At 38.9% G+C, this 22,885-nt stretch overlaps 1 protein-coding gene and 1 long non-coding RNA gene across 3 annotated transcripts; one reads left to right on the top strand and one right to left on the bottom strand.

Moving 5' to 3' along the window:
• Positions 1–6,608: 6,608 nt before the first annotated feature.
• LOC120478372 (uncharacterized) lies at positions 6,609–22,368 on the top strand. The gene is made up of 4 exons (XM_089127809.1): positions 6,609–6,803; positions 8,763–8,961; positions 10,953–11,153; positions 21,328–22,368. The coding sequence occupies exons 2-4, from the start codon at positions 8,779–8,781 to the stop codon at positions 21,346–21,348; spliced, it is 405 nt and encodes a 134-aa protein (XP_088983935.1). The 5' UTR covers positions 6,609–6,803; positions 8,763–8,778; the 3' UTR covers positions 21,349–22,368.
• LOC120478384 (uncharacterized) lies at positions 14,787–20,285 on the bottom strand. Of its 2 annotated transcripts, XR_016150685.1 has the most exons (6): positions 20,034–20,285; positions 19,864–19,936; positions 19,669–19,773; positions 19,434–19,546; positions 18,775–18,890; positions 14,787–15,310 (listed from the first exon to the last, which is right to left on the bottom strand). It is a non-coding gene; the product is annotated as an uncharacterized LOC120478384 (long non-coding RNA). The 2 variants fall into 2 exon arrangements; XR_005622709.2 differs by lacking the exons at positions 14,787–15,310; positions 18,775–18,890 and adding an exon at positions 18,993–19,271.
• Positions 22,369–22,885: the final 517 nt, after the last annotated feature.

Genomic DNA, 22,885 nt, shown 5'->3' with positions numbered 1-22,885 from the left:
AATATGATAAAAAAAATGGCTGTAAAAATAAATCTGCATCATTTATCCTTTTGATCTTTTATTAAAAAAATTGGCAAAAGCATGTGTGTTGAACACCATTGAAGACAATGTTAGCATATGTTAGATTTAATAATAGGTTTAAAATGGTTAATTAAATTTTAGGGGGGGGCTTGGTTCAGCTTTTTTCGTCTTCCGGGTTTAAAATCTTCATCATGTCCAAATCACCGGCTGTGACGTAGCCGTGCACTGTGAGTGCGTTGACGACTCATCTGTGTCTCATAATTATTAATGAGACTAACTTTTCTTATCCTATGAGAAGACACGGCTCTTAATTATTCATGACACCACGTGGATCAAACTGAGATCGACCGCGTAGTAGATGAGAGAGGCAATCATGGGACGCAGGTGTTTGTTTTCATGGTGCAAAGTCCAAGTGGGCTGAATACTGTATGTTCCTCGATGCTGCCAGGGCTAGACTCTGGCTCTGGACGGTTGGTTTGCCATCAACCACGGACACATCACTGTAAAAACAAACTTTTTGGTGTAGTAATATATATTAAATTAATCATCATAATTTTTACTTAGAAAATTCTAGTTCTCGTTGAATTTTAATTTTATTAAGTAAAATTTTAAATATCTGCGCATTTAATTAATGTAATAAATTAACTGGTTGCAAGGAGTAAATCTTATTATATATTTCTTGTAATATTTAAACGTTTTATAGTCACTTCACATAAACATAGTAATTTTAAGTAAATTTTAATCGAAAAGCATAGCGCGCTTGAATCCGCACATGCGTGTTTGGACAAGAACTGCACGCACTTTGGATCTGAGACGAATAGGCGGGCTGCAGGTTTCTGTGCCTGCCGCAAATCTAAAAGGGGCTGGTCTGAAGTAGCTTCATTACTCATAGATACAGTCGGTTGGTCTGGGAACGCCCCCGGGAACGCCCCGTCACGTGGTGTGAATTTAGCCCGTGGGGGAAATCATTGCCTTGGCGCTCATTGAAATACATGGGACAATCATGCCGAAGGGTTGCGGTGTCGTTTTCTGTACCACCAATAAACTAACAAATTACAAATTGAAGTTCTACAGCCTTTCTTACATACATGCAGAACCGGATAGGAGGACAAAATGGCAAAATTAATCATATCTTATTAGATTACTGTGTGAGTAGAGGTCCCTGTGTGATATAGTAGTAGATGTTTAACTCGTATTAGGCAGTGGGCCAGATTTGTCTGACGTTACGTCCCTTACGAAAAAGAACTATAGTAATCCTATGGCTATTAGTATTCTATAGTAGTGTATAATACTTCTGTGATGTTCATTAATACCTATACTTCTAGGCTATGTCCCAAAATACTATAGTATTCCTATAGGATTAACGTTACTATAATAGTTTGTCCTAAAATACTACAAGATTCCTTTAGTTGTTTTTCATAAGGGATGTTATTAGCGTTATCAGCTGAAGGTTATCAGACTGCAGTCTGTGAGAATTCGGATAACTGTCAGCAAAGTCCCTCTGCAACTTCGTAGCGACTACTTTGATCACCGTTTTACAAAAGGATTAATAGTTTGGAGTGAAGCATACGTACAATTGGTAAGTGACATGGTTTTATGGACTTATAGTAACTTATACGCAAGTTGATTGAGTTACAGGCTTGTGTTGCCGGTAGCTTCCGCGATGTCTTACCTGAAGATTCAACCAGATATAATAGTCTGGAAACGACACCTCCGGCCATTTGGTTGGGTCATTGGCCCAGTTTTTAATTAAATAAGGGCAATCATAACCTATTACAGTTAAATTTGCAATGTATCGTTGCCGGTCGGCAGGCATAAATGACTCGCAATATGACATTTTTGTCATTCAAATACATAGGATGGTCGCGCTGCTTTCCCCCACGCCGACCACGCCCCCCAACTATGACGCGTTGCCGACTGTATCTATAGGTGTGGTTTGGGGCGTAACATTAAATAAACCAATCAGAGCGCCATCTCACATTCCCTTTAAGAGCGTGATGAACGACGTGCACTTGTCCCATGGCGCAATACTATTATAACGGCGCATTTACCAGACGCACTTCAGCATCGGTTCACAGCCGAGGAGATCGATGTTCTCGTCAGGGCCGTGAAAGAAAGAGATGTGACATTGGGGATGGGACAAACACACCCAAATTAGCTTCGATTAAACATGCATATCATAATTTGGGTAAACATGTAAGCTTCTATTTTTCCCATCGTCATGAACACAACACTACACAACACATTTCCCTCATGTTAATACTTTTCCTTATAATAATGTATCATTTGCAAAAAGTAAAATGCATCTGCGTAGATGAGAGAATCATTCATACGTGGACCAACACAGTCTCATCCCAAGACGTCATATAACTGACGTTTTGGGACGTCTTTTGATTATACGTCAATATTCGCCTTTTTAGGGCCCCCTTAAACGTCGGTAGATGAGGTTATGGGATCCTAACTCTACCCCAGACCTAAACCTAACCCTAAACCTAACTGACGTTAAAGGTAAAGCGTCAGTTGTATGACGGCCCGGGATCGCCATCTACCGACGTTTAAGGGGGCCCTAAAAAGGCGGATATTGACGTATGGTCAACAGACGTCCCAAAACGTAAGTTATATGACTTTTTGGGATGAGACTGTGTTGCGTGGACACATGGCCATTAAGGACCATGTTGGAAATAAGTGTTTACACTTTATCATGTTATCCTTTGGATTATTGTTGTCAGACTAATCCATAATAAATAAATAAAAAATCTACAGTGTATGCGCGTTGTTCACTCTCTGTATTATGGCCAAGCATGCGCGCTTAAAATAGCAACTGAAAGTACACGCAACGCACCACTGACTTTAGACCAGGTGTTTTCTGATCAGTGGCGCGATTGTGTTCTGGAAGTGTAAAATAGCACCAGGGAATGTTTGTGCCGAAACACGCCTCCTTAATGCACCGATCCGCCCAGGGAGCGCAAGTTCATTCCCTAGTTTACTGACGTGCGTCTGTGGGGGGAAAAGCCCGCTTTGCGCTGGAGCAAAATAGGAATGATAAATGCGTTTGTGTATAAAGTCATTTGCGCCGGGTGCAAGATAGAGCCCATAGGGTGTATATGTGGGGAGATCCTAGTGTACTAGTGTGGGGAAAAGGAGCTTTAGAAGCAAACCGATCGGTTCAAGAAATACAATCAGATTTATCAGTGCTTTGGCTTCCATCCAGAAACCATTTGAAAATAGGGGAATTTAATGAAAGGTTGGTAGCCTCAGCAGTGACACAGAATTACAAACAAATAGAGGTAGTACTATGCAGTGTAAAAATAAAGAAGTTAATATTGTCAAAAAGTTCGGAACAATTTACAATACTGGTTATAAAAAATAGACAGAATGCCAGGAGAACAGGCAGAAGAAGAAAAAATCAAGAAATGAAAAGTAATGAAGAAACTGTTCTGAGGATGCAGGACGTTAGAGATACTAATTGGGAAGAATTGATGAGAACAGAACAAATGTTAATAAATGAAACAAACAAAGATTAAAAATGTCAGAAATAGAGGTAATATGATGGTTTTATACAAGACACTAGAGGGGGTATGGTAGTTTTAAATATTAATGACCAAACGGAGACAGAAGCAGGGAATGCAGGAGCAGTGTTCGACCTTTCAGGAGCACAAGCGCGTAAAGAAATAGTTGCTGTAAGAGACGAATCCACCGGTTCAGTGAGAATAACTCCTGGGGCCCTGCACTGGAATTTAGTTGCACAAGCTGTAATGACCGATTGTAGAACAAAACTATGTACAACCAAGTGGTCTAAGACAGAAGCTCAAATAAAAATGTCATCCTTAATACAAATAGCCATTAGTAGCGCGGTCAAGATAATGCATTTACTTTAATTGGGACTGGACAGTTAGGACATTCTGTAATGGCAGTGATTAATGGAATAATAACAGGAACTATAGACAATTCAAAAGATAAATTGTCAAAATGAGTATACTAATAGATCACATAGTTCTGAGAATAACAGTTACAATCAAATTGAATGATCTGAATATTTATCCTGGATAATTACAGGACTTCTAGAGAATCACATCACTAAAAAGGTAATGTCAATGGAAGAATGTCTCAATGCTGAAACATGCCTGAACAATCAAGGACGTTCTGATCCAGCTGGCTTAAAGTTACTGATTACCATCTCTGATAGAGAATGATGATGATGATGATTAACATGTAAATCTTGAGAAAATCAACCCTTCGGGGTCTGAGGTGTTCTGACATGCTCTGACATTTGTGCCCTTTTCTGTTACTTTTCAAGTATTATTACACTGTATTCAGCACAAACTCTGCTACAATAATATGTCAGCAGCACATATGTAAAATTTTGTAGTTTTGAGAAAATGATGTTTATGCATGCTTTGTGAAAAAAAAACAAAAAAACAATTGTCACTGAAATAAGGTCATAAAACCCATACTGATTATTTCTTCACTAGACTTTTTGAAAATTGTATCACATAGCCTACAGTATTTGCTCCAAAACTATTGAAAATCTTCTTGACTACTCATTAAGAGACAATAAAGTCTTTTAAAAATTGTTTGACGTGTATTGAGGAAGATAGCTTTATGCAGGGAGGCGTTAACCCCCCATTAATATTACTGCTTTTCACACCGGAGAAGAAGAAAAAGAAGAAGTTTATTGCGCCTTTCCAAAGCTCAAGGTCGCTTTACATGGTACATGTATAATACATTTAAACACTGACTCACAGCTTACAGTCACAAAGAATATAAATAATCACATTTAAACGAAGTACATGTTGAATAGATATGTTTTTAGCTGTGTCTTGAAAGCAGTCATTAATGAAATATTTCGAAGTGAAAGGGGCAGTGAATTGTTGGCGCATTTACACTAAATGACCTTCCACCTACTGTAGATAATCGATAGCGGGGGATGGACAATAAACCAAGTTCAGTTGATCTGAGAGAGCGTGCAGGACGGTAGGTGAACAGTAGATCAGACAATATGGGGGTGCAAGACTGTTTAATGGCTTATATGTTAAAAGCAATACCTTAAAGTGGATACGAGATGCAACGGGTAACCAGTGAAGGTCATGAAGCACTGGAGTAATGTGAGCAGAACGCCTGGTGGAGGAGGGAACTCTTGCTGATGAGTTTTGGACGTGCTGTAATCTAGCAATAAGTTTTTTGGGAAGGCCAATAAATAAAGCATTGCAATAATCCAGACGTGATGTGATTAATGCATGAATTAAGAGTTCAGCATCAGGCGAAGTGAGAGATGGTCTTAGACGAGCAATATTTTCATAAGATGAAAGAAAGAGTTTTTAACAATGTAAGAAATATGAGAGCCCAAAGATAGAGTTGAGTCAAATAAGACACCAAGGTTACGAGTCAGTGATGAAGGCTTAATATGGAAACCATCAATATAGAAGGACTGGTCCATCCGTTTGACTGAGGCTGGAGAGCCAATCACTAATATCTCAGTTTTATTATCATTTAATTTGAGGAAGTTAAGGGACATCCAATGCTTGAGTGAGTCAGGCAGGGATGGTCTGTCGGAGCGGGTGGTGAAGTAAATTTGAATGTCATCAGCATAGCAATGGAATTGAAGTCCATGCCTGCGTATGATGTTACCAAGTGGGTGTATATAGATATATGATGAACAAAAGTGGACCAAGAACCGAACCTTGAGGAACGCCCCGTGTAAGTAAATTGGTGGCAGAATTATGACCTTGTATGGTGATATAATACTTTCTGTCAGTGAAATAGGAAATAAGCCAGGAAAGAGCGGAACCAGTGACACCAATATCAGAAAGCCGAGAAATAAGCAGTTCATGGCATACTGTGTCAAAAGCAGCGCTTAGATCAAGAAGCATCAAGATGTTTATTAACCCTGAATCCATCGATGAGAGAATGTCGTTAACCACACGCAGAAGAGCAGTTTCAGTGCTGTGAGATGGGCGAAAACCTGACTGAAAAGGTTCAAAAAGACCATTCATATCCAAATAAGATCGTAATTGTGAAGCAACAACTTTTTCAAGGATTTTGCTTAAGAATGTTAGGTTTGATATCGGTCTGTAATTGTCCATGTTTAGATGGTCAAGGCCAGGCTTTTTAAGAATGGGAGTCACTGCATCAGTTTTTAATTCCGCTGGGACGATGGCACAAGCTAAACTACAGTTTATCATATGAGTTATGAATGGTGCGACCTCAAGGACGCACTTCTCAAGTAGAACAGTAGGTGAGGGATCGAGCCGGCAGGATGTAGAGTTGGACTTCACAATTAGGTCGCTTATGGCAACAGGAGTAGTCAGAGTAAAAATAGAGAAGACAAAGACCCTCCCCTAATGGCCCTATTAGGTGCTGTGGGGCCCGGCATCATTATAAGGAGCCTTGCACAAAGAATGAGATTTAAAAAAGAAGAGAATGTTTGCATTTATTTACAACACAGCATAATCCAAAAATACACAACAAAGGACAATTCTAAAGACAGAGGCTTGAACAGTCACACTTTGTCATTCCTGAAACAGTCTCCTGTGAATGTTGAAGTCAGCAGGACTCATCAGTGGCATCTGGTCCCTGTAAATGTAACAGGTACATAAAGTGTACTGTTAAATGTATTTATAGTTTATTAGAATTCCCACAAAATTGTTTGTTGACATATACCTGATATTACTGCCTAAGTGGAGTCGAGTGTCTTTCCCTTTAATTGATGTGATGTCATGAGTCAATATAATTTCCTGTTCTGTCTCCTCCTCTTCCTCTTTGCACTGGTGATGCAGTGAGAGGTGAGGTTATTTTAGGCTCCTGATAATCATCTTTAATCGTAATCTTAATTGTTGCTTTTATGTCTAAATTTTCAATCTAATTCCTGTGTATAATGTTATTTTACTTATCTGTGTGGCTATTTCCGTAATTTTGTCCCGATTAAGTGATGTTTTAACAGCTGGGCCTAAATGTGAAATGAGCAGGGGCGTAATTTGCGGGTGGGACGGGTGGGACATGTCCCCACCACTTTTTGCCAAGGTCGATATTGTCCCCACCACTTTTTAAAAGTTCTCGCTGCACGGATAGCTAACAGTAGAAATAAATAAAACATCTCCAACTGGCAGACCAGTCATTTCGTTCGTTTGTAAAATAAAAGAAGCGATCTAGCCCTGAAATAGGCCCTACGTTGTTTTTTTTAAATCAAGTGATCAAAGTGCTCCTTGCCGCCTGCGATCGGTGGCGCGGTTACAGTGTATCTCGTGGCTTACGCACAGTCTTCACATGCATGCGCGCTTCAATCCGTTTCGGAGACTGTTTCGGAGACTTTTTGTTCGTTCAGGTGCAGAGAATGTGAGCGGAGTGGAGCGGGAAGCTCGAGCGGGCGGATCTTAGACAGAGCGGAGAGGGGCATTTTTTAAAGGACGGAGCGTCACCCTATTTCCCGCTCCAATTTCGCTCCGCTCACACCACGAGTCTGACTCCACGTCTTTTCCCCGCCTAGCTCGCATTGTGTTCAGCATCCCAAGCGGAGAGGGTTTTCTCCGCAACAACCGCATGAGTCTGAAGCCTCAGACATTGTCCAAACTTGTGTTCTTGAAGGTGAACTCTTTCTTTCTTTCTTTCTTTCTTTCTTTCTTTCTTTCTTTCTTTCTTTCTTTCTTTCTTTCTTTCTTTCTAAAAGTTTGACAATGTTTAAATTGTAGCCTAATGTGCACTCTGCGCAAAAGTTCAGTTATACGAATTTTGAAACATACTTTTAAAACGTTGATGTAACCTACAGTAGGCCTATAGCCTGTATATTCTTATTTATAATAAAGTCATTTGATTCGTTTAATTTTACAGCATTCTACCATTGATGAGCATAATTTTATTAGGCTATTTGTGCGCGCTGTGCAAACGTTTGGTTATCAAAATGTTGGCCAGTTAATTTACTTTTTAAATGTACTTTTAAAATGTTTATGTAGGCCTTTATTTTTTTATTTTTTACATTTTTGTTTATACACTTATTTTTTATCTTTATTTATAAGGCCCATTTATTCGTTTAATTGTACAGCAGTTTGTGTGTACAATGGATAGGCTATGAGCCAATTTTAATTTTAATCTTGCGCGTTCCGCAAAAAATCAATTATCAAAATTCTGGCATAATAGCCTAGTTAATTTACTTTTATTTATATTTTTGTTTATATAATTTTTATTCATACTATTAGGTCACTTTATTCGTTTAATTTTACAGGACTTTCTGTAGGCTAATAGCATAGGCTATTCCACTGGACATGTTGTAAAGTCGGATCTATGTTTTATTCACGTGTCACGTGATTCATTCATTTATACACATGTCCCACCCACTTTTTATAACAAAGTTACGCCACTGGAAATGAGAGCATGTGACAAGTGTACATCACATTTGTTTTATAGAGCTAGAGAGGGCGATTCTCACTAAGAGGCTGATTACATTTTATTTGTGCATCAGAATAAAAGATCGCTGAAACTGCTGAGTCCTGTCCTGTTCTTCCCACGTGAATGAAAAACACAACGCAGAAAAGAGACCAGTTACATAAACAATAAACACATGTGAACATGCTGATATCAAGAGAAACTATAGGCTGCACAATTTTGGGAATACATTTTAGATTTTTCTGGTTACAATTATATCATGACCCAAAAATAAACTAAATGAAAAGGAGGTTTTATGTGCTCACATTATACCTGAACCTCAGAATGGACTCAGGTCACTTTTTTTTTTCTTCACTTTTTTCCAGAAGGTTAAAGGAGAACATGAAGGAGAAAGAAGAACAAAAGACAGAAAAGGACAAAGTAGAAACGAATGAGCCAGCTGATAAGAAACCTGCCGAAGCTGAGAAGAACGAGAAAGCCAAAAAACCAGCAGCTAAACCCTCAGCGGCCAAGCCTGTGTTCACCAATGGAAGAGACTTGACCAGTGGCGAGAAGAAGACCGAGGTTCGTGGAAACTTCCTGTCGTCACGTCCTCCTCCACTGACACTTCTTGCTGTTGCTTCTGCTAATGAGTTAGATTATGTTCTTAAAGCGCACCTATCATGGATTTTTGAAAATGACTGTTCATGTAGTGTGGAATATAGCTCTAAGGGAATGAAAACATCCTGCACAGATTTATATCTGAAAGTGCACCGTATATAAAGTTATTGGGCCCTATTTCTGAAACGCAAGTGTCAAAGCGCATGACGCAAGTACCTTTGTGGGCGGGTCCCGGCGCTGTTGCTGTTTTCCCGGCGGGATAAATGCCTCTTGCACCTGCCGCAAATCTAAAAGGGGTTGGTCTGAAGTAGCTTCATTATTCATTGGTGTGGTTTGGGGCGTAACATTAAATAAACCAATCAGAGCGCCATCCAACATACCCTTTAAGAGCAGGTGCGCATGTAGCATGACGGATTGTTATTATAACGACGGGTTTACCAGGCGGAGCGTTCACAGCCGATGAGACCGACGCTCTCGTCAGGACAGTGAAAGACAGAGAGGTGACGGTGTATGGGGATGGAGAAACTCTCGCACATCAGCGTCGGTTAAACATTATATACGTATGTGTCTCGCCACTATCGGGCAAACAGGTCTGATCCTTCAGTACTACAATTAGCCTTAAAAATGGGTAATTCGGTTTTTTCATCTTCATGGACACCACAATGATTTCCCTCATGTGTTAATAATTTTCCTTGTTATAATGTATGATTTGCAAAAATAAAAACTGCTGCATCTGTGTTGATGAGAGAATCAGTGTATGTGCACTGTGCACCCGCTGCATTATGGCCAAGCATGCGCTCTTAAAATAGCATTATGAACAACACGTCACTGACTTTAGAGCAGGTGTTTTCTGATCAGTGGCGCAATTGTGTTCTGGAAGTGTAAAATAGCACCAGGGAATGTTTGTGCCGAAACACGCCTCCTTAATGCAGCGATCCGCCCAGGGAGCGCAAGTTCATTCCCTAGTTTACCCACGTGCGTCTGTGGGGGGAAAAGCCCGCTTTGCGCTGGAGCAAAATAGGAATGATAAATGCGTTTGTGTATAAAGTCATTTGCGCCGGGTGCAAGATAGAGCCCATTGTCTTTCAAAAGTGAGAGTCGACTCTGAGTCTATGAAATGATTTGTTTTTGAAACGAGTCATTAGCTGTTTCATCGTGACGTAGACAGGTCATTGGCCGCTCCCAACAACTGCGCGCGCAGACTTGAAGTGACGTCTAGAACACATTCAAATACTTCAGCTGAGTCCAAGATGTTCATGTCTTTCTTTCTTCACTCAAAAAGAAATTAGTTAGAAAGTAAACATTCCAGAATGTTTCTCCATATAGATTTCAATGGGGTCCAACGGGTCGAAGGTCCAGATGTGAGTTTCAGTGCAGCTTCAAAAATTACAAAATAAAAAGAAACATTTATATACTTTTTAACCACAAATGCTGGTCTTGCACTTGCTCTGTGATGGTCCACGCATCACGTAATCAGGTTGAAAGGTCAAGTGTGACGCAGCCGGAAGTACTGAACGTGCGAAGTCAAATGCCATTTACAAAAAAAAAAAAAGAAGGTAAAACAACAGTTTTGAAGTTGAAGGAGAAACTGAGATGGTGTTTTTCACCGTACTCTACGTTTGTCTTCTTACATTTTGAACCGGAACACAAGACGAGCATTTGTGGCTAAAAAGTATTGAAATGTTAATTTGTTTATAAAATGGCGGATAGTTTGTCTAGATCAGACTCTTATTCCTCGGCTGGATCGCGTGGAGACTTTGATAAAAAACATCTTGGATGGGCAGTAAATGATCAGATTTTGTTTTTAATTCTGAAGTGACCTCAATGTTCCCTGATGTGAAATTTGAACTTGTGCTTTTGTCAGCCTGCTTTTATCATTACCGCTGCCGTTATCATTTATTCTATTTTTTGTTCATTTGCCGTCCATCTGTTGGGTTTGCTGTCCATCCATGCAGCCTTTCGCTGGGTCAATCAAACCCAGTTCTACCAAGCCCAGACCCAGCTCGACCTCCACCGCCCCCAAACGCCCGACCTTGACCTCCAGCGCACCCGCTCCCCTCAGCAAAAGAGCCCCAGTGCCCAAAGCCCCCGCCCCCAAACGACCAGCTACGGCATCCACACGACCCTCCACCGCGGCCAGAGAGGTCAAGCCCAAGGTGAGTCTCTAATCATGTGACCGAGACCACGTCCGAAGGTCAAGCGGCTCAGTCCGGCTCTCCTCTCGGCACGGATGATGTGTTTGTGTGGGCTTTCATGCTTGACCACATTATCTTTATTTTAGTTTGCATTGTGGAGGGTTTTTTAAAATAAGTTTCTTCTTGTTCACCAAGGCTGCATTTATTTGCTAAAAAATGCAGAAAAAAATGTGAAATATTATCAGAATTTATTCACTCTTTCTATGTCAACATATATATATATATATATATATATATATATATATATAGTAAAGTGTAATTTATTCCTGTGATGTTGAGCATCATTACTCCAGTCTTCAGTCACATGATCCTTCAGAAATCACTCTAATATGAGGATCTGATGATCAAGAAACAGTTATGATTATTATCAGTGTTGAAAGCTTTTTGTAGAATCTGTGATACATGTTTTCTTTTAGGATTCTTTGATGAATAGAAGAACTTTCATTTAATTAGAACATTCAGAAGAACAACATTTAATTGAAATAGACTCTTTTGCAACATTAGAAATGACTTCACTGTCACTTTTGATCAATTAAATTCACCCTTGATAAATATATATTTTACTGACCCCAAACTTTTGAACTGTTGGGTATGTCTACAAAAAAGCTTAAATGTAATAGAGCTTCTAATGTCATAACATGGAAAATCAGCTAGAAATTCCTCAGCTATATCTATGAAATAATTTTGATCTAGTATCCATGAACCTAAACATCAAAATATTGTGTATTATGTCTGTAGATTATGTTTTTGAGCGTGACACACTCGGCCGTTGTTCTTGATAAATCTCTTTAAATATGAAGAATATTGAGTTCAAGTCTTCCCTCTAGTGGCCGTTTGGTAACATCACTACTTCCTTCGTAAAATCAGCATTTGACTGGTGAAATTAAAGGAATATGTACAATCAGGGCACTGAGTAACAATCAGCAAATGCAAAATCATGCACATTATCGTGTTGACATGACAAGGTGAAAGTCCCCCTGTAGTCGATTAATTTTTTTTTTGTAGTCGACATATTTAAGTGTTTTTTTCTTAAAATAGGCTTAAAATATCTTGAATGTAACTCGACACCCTTGCTTCATTTAGTATGCGCGGCTCTATGAATATGCAAATGAGCACCACCTCCACTCACTCAGCTCACCACTGGTGGACGATCACACGTTGATCTGATAGGGCATTTCAGAATGTTTGTAAACAATAGGCACCGCGATACTTCCGGGTGGCAGAACGCGAACGGCTTCCATTGACTAACTGAAGAGATCCAGTCGGCAACTGAACAGTTACACCGTTAAAATCATTGATGTTGATCAAAGTTGAATCTATGGCGAAAATATGTTGTGTTTGGGGTTGCGCCACCAGATATACAGCAAAAGGTGTAGGGTTTTTTTTATCGATTTCCTTCAGAAAAAAGTAAATCTATCCAGCAGAACCTGTGGGTGAGGAGGTTAAAGCGAGTGGACGTCGTCAAAAGTGCATGTCGTCTTCTAATTATGAGCCTGAGCCCGATTTAAATCCAACCATTTTAATACGTGGGTCGTTATATAACTGACGTTCTCAACTAATTAGTTATTTCTATTACTTTCCATGTTACTTTCTTTTGAGCGGTGAGTAAATGCTTCTTCATCGTAAATGCTTCTGATTGGCCAATGCGTTCAATAAATCAACACATATGTCTGTGATTGGCTACATTGCTGCAGTCACGTTATAAAATGAAACTCTGCCATGTAACTGTTAAGTCATTTCTATTTTGTTTTAGTTGTTCTTGTTGCTTTTCTGCAACAGATGAATACAAATGTATTAGTTTTTATTTGTTTTATTCATAGATATTTCTAGTTTGCGGGAGTCCCGCGAATCGTTTTATTCTCCTGCAATCCGCACACACAGAGTGCATTACCGCCCGCACTCGGCCATCAGATCTAGTCCCGCGCCGCGGTCTAGTGCGTTGAGAGTGCACGTCTCTAGATCAAAAAAATCTAAGCTTTAATGATCATGTTAACTATGTCTGAATTTCCACCACGTCTGTTCTTGAATCAACTGTTGAAATGTAGATTAGGCTTCTGCCGGCGGTGTGTCTCCCTCCATGCAATTACTAGTGTTGCCATAGGGACGCTTCGGCTTTTGCCACCCGGAAGAACGTCTTTTATTGTTGTGACGTCATGGTGAATTGTCGTATTGGTTTCAAGGTGGTTTGTGACGTCAGAAACACCAGCGATTTCAAAGCGTGTTTTTGAGACTGTCTTTGGTTCTCTGCAGTTTGAAGGAGGAAATACTCCGCAATGCTGTCCACTTAATCAACGCACACACGGTGTGTGTTAAAGCGGATTATACCATGGTCTGGGTGAATACTCAATTCTGATTGGCTGCAGGGTGTCCGTTAAAAAGTGATAGAGGACACCTAGTAAAGTAGTTCTGGTGAAACTGCCTGTTTACCATTCGAAATGAATAAATAAATGCGCTGCCCACAACAGCTGTGAGTAACCATAGCAACAGGCAGTCAAACGCTCTATCAAAACAAACATATAACGTTAGTTAGATATTACATAGCCTACTAATACAACAATGAGCGACTTCGTTCTTTCTTTTAACATTTATGGAGAATATGACAACTTTGACGACTGGGATGCTGCTGAAGAATTATTTGTAAAAACTAGATTTAGCCTAATTAAAATATAAACTAGCAGCTAATGTTTTAAAAATGTTTTATTTGGCAAGTGACCATGGTATAAGCGGGTTAATGCCCGACGAGGTGTCCATTGTCAGGTTTTAATGGACTTCGGCGGAGGCAACCGTTCTCCGCTGCGCGTCAGCCGGTTCACGCCTCGCCGTCGTCCATTAAAACATGACAATGGACACCTCGTCGGGCATTAACCCTTACTTACTGAACTTAAATATACAAGCTTGGTGATAGAAGAACATTATAGAATAAGATTTTTAAACGGCATTTAGAGGCTTTTGCATCTTCAAGTATAACTGACATGGTTGCACCAAAATGAACATATCTTATAGGGCATTTTCAAACCTGAACTAAACCAATCTATTACTTAACTCACTCTACCAGTGGACTATAAATATAAATATTCACAAGACAAACTCGAGTCAAAATCAAAAAGTCATTTACTTTATAAATCAAAGTTTCCAAACAAATATTGTTTTGGATGCCCAGTTCAAACAAAACAACACAGTACGAACACATACATAACTACCCACAAACAGGTTTACTTCTTTAATTTCTGCATTTAAAGAGTAAATTTGAAATCCGGAAATCAACACCAATAGAGTTAATTTCAACACTTTAAAAGTGTATATTTGGGAACCACCCACAAAGTGTTACTTCAACACTTTCAAAAGTGTTGCCTCTCTCAACACCGACACAGTGTTACAATTTGAACACTAAGAGAGTGGAATTGAACACCAATGCAGATAACAACAACACTGCCAGTGTTTACTTCTTCAACCTTATAGTAGTCAAATATTACACCATCCTGGTGTTGATAGAACACAGTTTTACAAATAAAAACACCAAAGGAGTTACCAGTTTTTCTTATCAGGGTTCCTGCATTACCTACTGTACTTAAATGATGTCAGTTTATTTTCTTCAGTTCTTTAAATCTGAAAAGAATAATTTCACTTTGAAAAACACATAACTCTTTATTACTCTTTCAAAACTTTATTTCAAAACAATCCAGAAAGTATGGGATCATAGTAGAATTCTGTTCATTGTAAAGTTGAAAACAAAGGCAAATGTAAACAGTTGTTTCAAGCTAACTATTTTTTTTATTACCGAACAAGCCCGTTTACATCATAGGTTAACTTTTAAAATAAACGATGAATGCACAATATACCGATTTCTGTAATCAGAATTATATGATGTGATGAAATGGTGTCCTGAACATATCAGTGAATGTGAGTCCTGTGTCAGTGAAGTTGATTCAGTACCTTTGCAACAGTACAGCAGGGCTTGAGTCAAAAACATTCAGCAGATGAAGAACAGTAGCAGGATATGAGTGGATCAGTTGTGTGTGTCCAGTCACTAACAGTAAAGTTCAGTGTATAGTTGTTTCACAGAGGAGCAAAGGCTGTGTAGATCCAACATTCTCGAAAAATCCTGTAGGACTGGGTACCTAGACAACACAAAACCAGATCAATTACAATTAATACCATTTGTGTTTATTATTAGAATTTATTAGGATTAACCCCTTGAGATGTATCATCTCGTTTTCATAAATACAGCAGGTTTATGGTGAAAAAAGTTCAATCATCGACTCAAACAGAAACCATTTTGGTTAGATTAAGACTTGCATTTATTGATTTCCAAGTAAATTGAAGATTTAATTCATCCAAAAAATGTAATTGTCATTAATTATTCACCCTCGTGTTGTTCCAACCCGGTAAGACTTTCCTTCATCTTCGGGAGACAAATGAATGATATTGTTGATTAAATTTGAGAGCTGCATCACTCCTGCATAGCCTTTTAAGGGATTGAAACTTGGCGGCCAATAAAAGTTATTAAAGACATTTTTAAAATAGTCAGAGTGACTACAGTGGCTCAACCTTAAGTTTATCAAGTGACGAGAATACTTTTTGTGCGCAAAACAAACTAAAATTTAAAAATTTACAATCAACTATTCATTTTCTTCTGAGTGGGCCTGAGCAAGTTAACAGTGTAACAATGCTGCGCTTCTGTGTTGTACGTCACAAACACACGACCAGCGTCAGCCAATAGTGAGCCTGTGTGTGACGTACAACACCGAAGCGCTGCGCTGTTGGACTACGAGAAGCCCATCTCGAGGCCCACAGAGAAGGAAATGCATAGTTGAATAAAGTCGTAATTTCTGTTTTTGTTTTTTTTTTTGCGCACACAAAGCATTCCAGTTTGGATTGGACTTAGGATTGTGCTTCTGTAATCAACAATATATTTAATGACTTTCTGGGCCAGCAAGTTTTGATCCCTTATAAGCCTATGGAGGAGTGATCCAGCTCACAGATTTAATCAAAAATATCTTAATTTGTGTTCCGAAGATGAACGAGTCTTGAGAGGTTGGAACAACATGAGGGTGAGTAATTACTGACAGAATTTACATTTTTGGGTGAACAGTCCCTTTAATGAAGATATTAATGAAATCTAAGAGATTTCTGTTCATTCATCTAAAGCCTATTCAACGACCACTTCAAAAACCACGGAAAGGTATAGAGCTGGTAAGTCCCGCCCCTTCCGCTAGCCCCGCTGGACCTCTAGGTTGAAACATCGTCAATGCAAGTGAATGAGAGAAAATAATTATTTTCTAATCCCGTTTGAATTGTGCAATGAATGTGAACATATGTTGTCTGTGAATTTTTTATATAATGTTTCGTGTAAAGAATGCTACAATTTAGCGGGTAGAATTTTCATACGGTTAGACTTTGTGTGAGAGAACTTTGTGGACTACAACTCTTCGACGTGTTTGATATGCATCACCCCCACTAGCACACGGATCCCGCTAAACATGCCTGTGTCTTTGGTGCACTTCACCACCTTCTTTCAGGGAGAGGACAAACTAGTTGAGCGTGGTGAAAACCGTGATTTGTGGAGGGAAAATGTGTTATGCGGCGACGTGTAGTCTTTCTCGTTATGTCTATTCCACAACTGCTAGCCAAAGAATCATACAATATACTGTCAAACTCGTTACATGAGAAATTATATAAAAAATTCACAGACAACATATGTTACATTCATGGCACAATTCAAACGGGATCAGAAAATAATTATTTTCTCTCATTCACTTGCATTGACGCTTTTTCAATCTAGAGGTCCACTTGGAGTTTTACGCGTTGGCGGGACTTACCTAGCCTGGCTGCGCCCTCCTACGCACTTCCGCTCAATTTCATTTTACTTCTGTACTACGTCTGGGATCGCTCCATATCCTTAGGTTTCCAGAAACCAATTTTTTGTTGGACCAATCAGCGAATAGAGGGAGTGGCTGAGAAAGATGACTTTGATGTAAGCGTGTCAGTTTGAGTTCAGTAATGGCAGCGGAGAAAGACGTGAGAAAAGCTATTCGGTCCGTTGTTGGAAAAGAAACTGCCGAATATACAGAATTTAAAGCCGGATTGTTATCGTCTAATCTCTTGTTGCACAACTGAGGACCAAGTGAAGGAGGCAGAAAGGTTGGAAGTTTGTTCTGGGCAGCTCGTGCACGATGACCGACGGGCGGTTTAGCCTGGTGTTCGCGGTGTCCGGAAGCCCCGAGTCCTGCTGCTAAACTATTGTTGAAGATCCGCTCAGGAGTCATGTGTCAGTCGCTCATATTCCCAACTGTATATTTACTGATTCTTGTGATGAACATTTTGAGCCCCTTTGTGTACTCGTGCAGGAGGTTGGTGTGTCAGTTTTACATGTTGGAAATCATACAAATTGGTTGTGATTTAAAAAAAATAAATAATTGTCATAAATAAAAATGTGAAAACCCATACTTTGAAGATATTTGATTTTCAGTTTTAGATGGCAATGGTTGATTTGTTTTACTAAAAAAAAAACTAAATGCCACATAAAAATGTACAAACACATACTTTGAAGACCATAATTAAGGTAATTAAGAAACAATAAGACGTAATATGAAAAATTGTTGTTTATTACACATCTGCAGATAGAGACAGACTGATCATTCACTGTAGCTGCTAACGTTACAGCATGTGCGGCAGATCAGAAAACGACCACAGCGGCGTATTTGTAATGATTAGACACAGCTTCCACCGTTGAATGAATATATCACTGTCCTTCGTGTCAAATATACATTTCGAATTAATAATTGTTCCTAGATTAACAAAACCTGCGGCGCTCGTTGACTGAAATCCTATTGTAAACATAATCCTCTGATCATTCGGACTTGTTGTTTCCAGCCATTTCGGCGCGTGACATACGTCACTCACGACACCCCGTTAGCGATTGGCTATGGCAGATCGTGAGTGACTTTGGGCAGATCCAATAGATTTGAACTGTAATAGTGAACCCGCCTACAAGGAAGGAAACGTTTTTCAATGGAGCGGTTCCAGACTCTATGTGGAAATGAAATGAACTAGAGTCTGGTTGAACCAGGCTAGGACTTACCAGCTCTATAAAGGAAATCAAAAGTAATCCATGTGACTCTAGTGGTTTAACCTCAATTTCACAATTTTTTTTTGACAATTTTAACTCAACTTTATTTACAAAATATTAATCTTCAATGCACATACATGCACATCAACAACATGCACGAGTTGTAACGTTGTCATGAACGCATGTTGGAAATAAATATTTAATAAATTAAGTGGTAAAAGTGTTTTTGCTGCAAACACAGCACTTGCAAAGTTCAATAAACATTTATGTTAAACCACTGGAGTCGCATGGAGTACTTTAATGATGTACTTTTGTCTGGGGCTTGAAAGTGGTAGTTGCGTAGATTGTCAATGGAGGGACAGGAAGCTCTCTGATTTCATTAAAAACATGTTCGTTTGTGTTGTGAACATGAAAAAGTCTCACTTGTTTGGAACGACATAAAGGTGAGAAATTAATGACAGAATTTCCATTTGTGGGTGAACTAACACTTTAAGAAAAAATAAAGACACGCACCTTAAGAAATCTCACTAAATTGTCAGCCGCCGGATTCCGGAAGGATCGGTCTTCCAGTCTTGTGGCTTTGTATGTTGGGGGCAGGTGATGGGCAGAGATTTTCCAATCAGTTGAGTCTAAAATTAAACAGCAAGAAAACATCTACTTGTCAAATCATGAAAACCATTGGTTCGAAATCTTATTTTAAGTATATATATATATATATATATATATATATATATATATATATATATATATATATATAAGTATATTTATATTTATACTAGATTTACTTTTGTAAAATAATTTGACTGGACAAATTCAAAATGAGTGTTATGGAACAAAGAAAATCTAGCTATACCAAATAGCAACCAAGCTATGATTATTTTTTCTTTGTGCCCATGATTCTCTCATATGTTAACTTATCTGTTATCTTTCCATGACCAGGTTCTAGTCTGTACCGTCTTTAAACACCAAGCCTGGTACCCTTAGTCACTTGGTGCATCATAGAAATGCTCCTAGCAATACATTTAAACATTAAAGCATTACAACATTAAATACATTTACATTACATTAAATAAACATTAAATATATTTAAACATTAAATCTCTAAATATCAACCAAAAGTTAATCTGATAAATACATTTTGCATCAATATGTAATTTGAAATAATTGCTTACCCATTCTAAGAAGATTGGTCCTCCAAATAAGGAAATACAGTGAAAATTCCACGTGCATTTGGTCCGCAGTTTGTGGAGTTGTTCTTCTGTTTTATACGTTAACGTTAGGTCTGCTGGCAGACGAGAGTAAAAGATAGTTTTAGGATAAATCCTTTATGATATTTGCACATCACACATATTGTCATAAACAATATAGTATTATATAACACGTATAGTAAATGAGTTAAACACTTACTTACTCGGTGTTTTCACTGTTAAATGCAAACTCCGTGTCTGCACTCTGCACTGCTTTTTGAAATGCGTCACGAGCAGGTCACGAGTCAAAGATGCAGGACCTAGACTGTGAGAGGCGCGCACATCACATAAATATCGTTACAAAACAATATAATGCCATGAAATTCATGTGGTAAATTATGTTAAAAACACTTACTTTAACTTAGGTGTTTCCCTGTTAACGTTACAAGGCTCCTCCTCGTCAGCTCCGTGTTTAAAGATGATGTCGTCTTTGAAAACCGTTTCGACCGTTTAATCGCGCAGAACATTTAAATATCGCTTTGAATGTGTTAAATATATTGGCTATGCAAATTGGAAAACACTTACTTTCGTTGTTTCCCTGTTAAAAAGCAAACCCACCCTGGTCTGTCATAGAAAATGCCCCTCTGAGAGCGGTTTGCTCGTCCACAGCACATACATATTGTTATAAAACAATATGATGTTATAAAATGAATATATAAATGCGATTTAACACGTAATAAATGCGTGTTTCCTCCTCATATGTCTTGCGACTCGAGTCAAAGAAAATGGCGTCTGTGAAGAAAGTTTCAACTCGTTTCGTCCCGCCCAGCGCGTAAATGTCCCGGATGTGACTAGTAACACGTGTTCTCAAAGCATTCTCTGGTGTAATTAATCCAGAGAGTGTGGTTTACACTATTAAAAAGTCCTTAACACCAGGATTTCAACACTGGAGATTTTATATACTACTAAGTTTCCAATTAGCTTATAATATTTATGCTTGAAATAAACCATTAACTGTACTTTAAGCATGCGGACTTGATGTTAACTTGCATGTTAACTTGGATGTGAAAATTATTTAATAAGGTTAAAAGAGTAAACACAAGTACACTTAAACTTTCAGTATTCACAAAGAATACTTTTCTTTAGTATATCTTGATCAAATGATTAAGTACAAGTATACTTAGACTTTTCTGTATACTTGTCAGTATATGCCAAGTATACTTAAGTATAATTTTGTTAAGTATATATCTGAAAAGTATATTGAAAGTAGACTGAAAGTACACTCTCTTATTTTTAGTTTAACACTTGAATAAACGTATTTTTCGTAAGGGGAGATCGGCTCGCGCTGCACAGATGTTGCTGGTCTGAACTGATAAACCATCCGTGAAGCACATAATGAGTAGCACAGTTTCGTTCCGCTTTCATTACGCTTGCCATTTGATCAGAACGAATCAGAACGCGTCAGAACGAATTTTGTCGGCAGGAAAAATGGTCCAAACAACCGTTCGGTTTGTATGCGTACCGAACCGGAAGCCTCGAACCGAAACGGTTCAATACGAATACATGAACCGTTACACCCCTAATACATATATATATATATATATAGCCCCTCTTGAGAAAACCGTGATGTCATCGTCCAGCTCAGTTTAGTTCTCATATAATACTGTCAATGCAGGCAGATAAATAATATAAAATGATATTGTTGATTATGCAACTAAATACAAATATTATAATCTAAAGGTAACAGCTTTTGTCAGATTTAGGTGTCTGCTATAATATAACCCTGACAGTCTCATTTCATTATTGTCTGTGTGTGTGTGTGTGTGTGTGTGTGTGTGTGTGTGTGTGTGTGTGTGTGTGTGTGTGTGTGCCTCTACAGAAGGGAAGTATCGGGCGCTGAAGATGGAGTTTTCTCTGCCGTCCTCCACTTACGCCACGATGGCCGTCAGAGAAGTGCTGAAGATGGACACCAGCATCAAGAGTCAGACTCGGCTCAACACCAGCTGGCTGAACTGACACTCACACTCACACACACACACACACACACACACACACACACACACACAGCTGGCTGAACTGACACTCACACACACACACACACACACACACACACACACACACACACACACACACACACACAGCTGGCTGAACTGACACTCACACACACACACACACACACACACACACAGCTGGCTGAACTGACACTCACACACACACACACACACACACACACACACACACACACACACACAGCTGGCTGAACTGACACTCACACACACACACACACACACACACACACACACACACACACACACACACACACACACAGCTGGCTGAACTGACACTCACACACACACACACACACACACACACACACACACACACACACACACACACACAGCTGGCTGAACTGACACTCACACACACACACACACACACACACACACACACAGCTGGCTGAACTGACACTCACACACACACACACACACACACACACACACACACACACACAGCTGGCTGAACTGACACTCACACACACACACACACACACACACACACACACACACAGCTGGCTGAACTGACACTCACACACACTTTCACCAGCTTTAGGCCTGCAGTTTATTGGTGATGAACACTTCGCCACGTTGTGTATGTAATTTTGACAGTAAAGAAGCAACACAGTTATTTATTTACTCCGTTTTAGAGTTGTTGTTTTTTTAAAGCTTTGCAGGACTGTGAAGACATTCATTACATGTATTTTCAGAACTTCAGCATGAACTAAACATTGAGCAGTAAATGAACATATTCCAGTTGTTGTGAGATTAATTTGATGATTTATTATTGTAAAATGTATTTCTGCTGAATACTGAATTTTTCAGTGTAAATATTTGAATCTGAATAAATTAATCTGCCTGATGTCTTCATGTTTCCGTGTTGAACTTCATGTGTCAGGCATGTTCTCAAACATTCGTCCAGAGCAAACATTCACAGAGCCGAAGCAATGCATTCCTCTGGACAGAGTCTTCAGTTAGAACATGTTTTTTCCCCCTCATGGACTGAACTGTTAATTTTTAATGAACGTTCCTACTCAATCATTTTTTGGAGAATTTGAAACCATAACATTGAACTTGAAATCGAGACACTTAGGTTGAATTTCAGAAATTGAGATTTTTGACTCTGTGTTTATCATTTATTTGAAATGCTGTGTTACTGTATTCTTTTTGTTCTGTTTGTCTTTCATTCTTTTAATCTTTTTTTTTTAAAAGGATACAACTCATGCAAAATAAGAAACAAAGAGAAAAAATACACTAAACTTTTGATTAATTAGCTGCATTCCAATCGTCTGCGTGGTTCATTTATTTTGTTCTTTCCTTTTATAATCTGCATTTTATTTCTTCAGTGAGTCGATCTAAATCTTCTGTTTCTGGTCCATAGTT

The sequence above is a fragment of the Pimephales promelas genome, chromosome 25 (genome assembly GCF_988280905.1).
Source record: "Pimephales promelas chromosome 25, fPimPro1.hap1.1, whole genome shotgun sequence".
NCBI classification, from domain to species: Eukaryota; Metazoa; Chordata; class Actinopteri; order Cypriniformes; family Leuciscidae; genus Pimephales; species Pimephales promelas.
This window is presented reverse-complemented; position numbering and strand designations above follow the sequence as displayed.

Bases quoted from the DNA above. Each gene is read 5' to 3' on its own strand.
- LOC120478372 (XM_089127809.1), top strand. From the start codon at position 8,779: ATGAAGGAGAAAGAAGAACAAAAGACAGAAAAGGACAAAGTAGAAACG. The intron at 8,962-10,952 runs GTTCGTGGAAAC...CCATCCATGCAG, and splicing joins GTGGCGAGAAGAAGACCGAG to CCTTTCGCTGGGTCAATCAA. The intron at 11,154-21,327 runs GTGAGTCTCTAA...GTGCCTCTACAG, and splicing joins CCAGAGAGGTCAAGCCCAAG to AAGGGAAGTATCGGGCGCTG.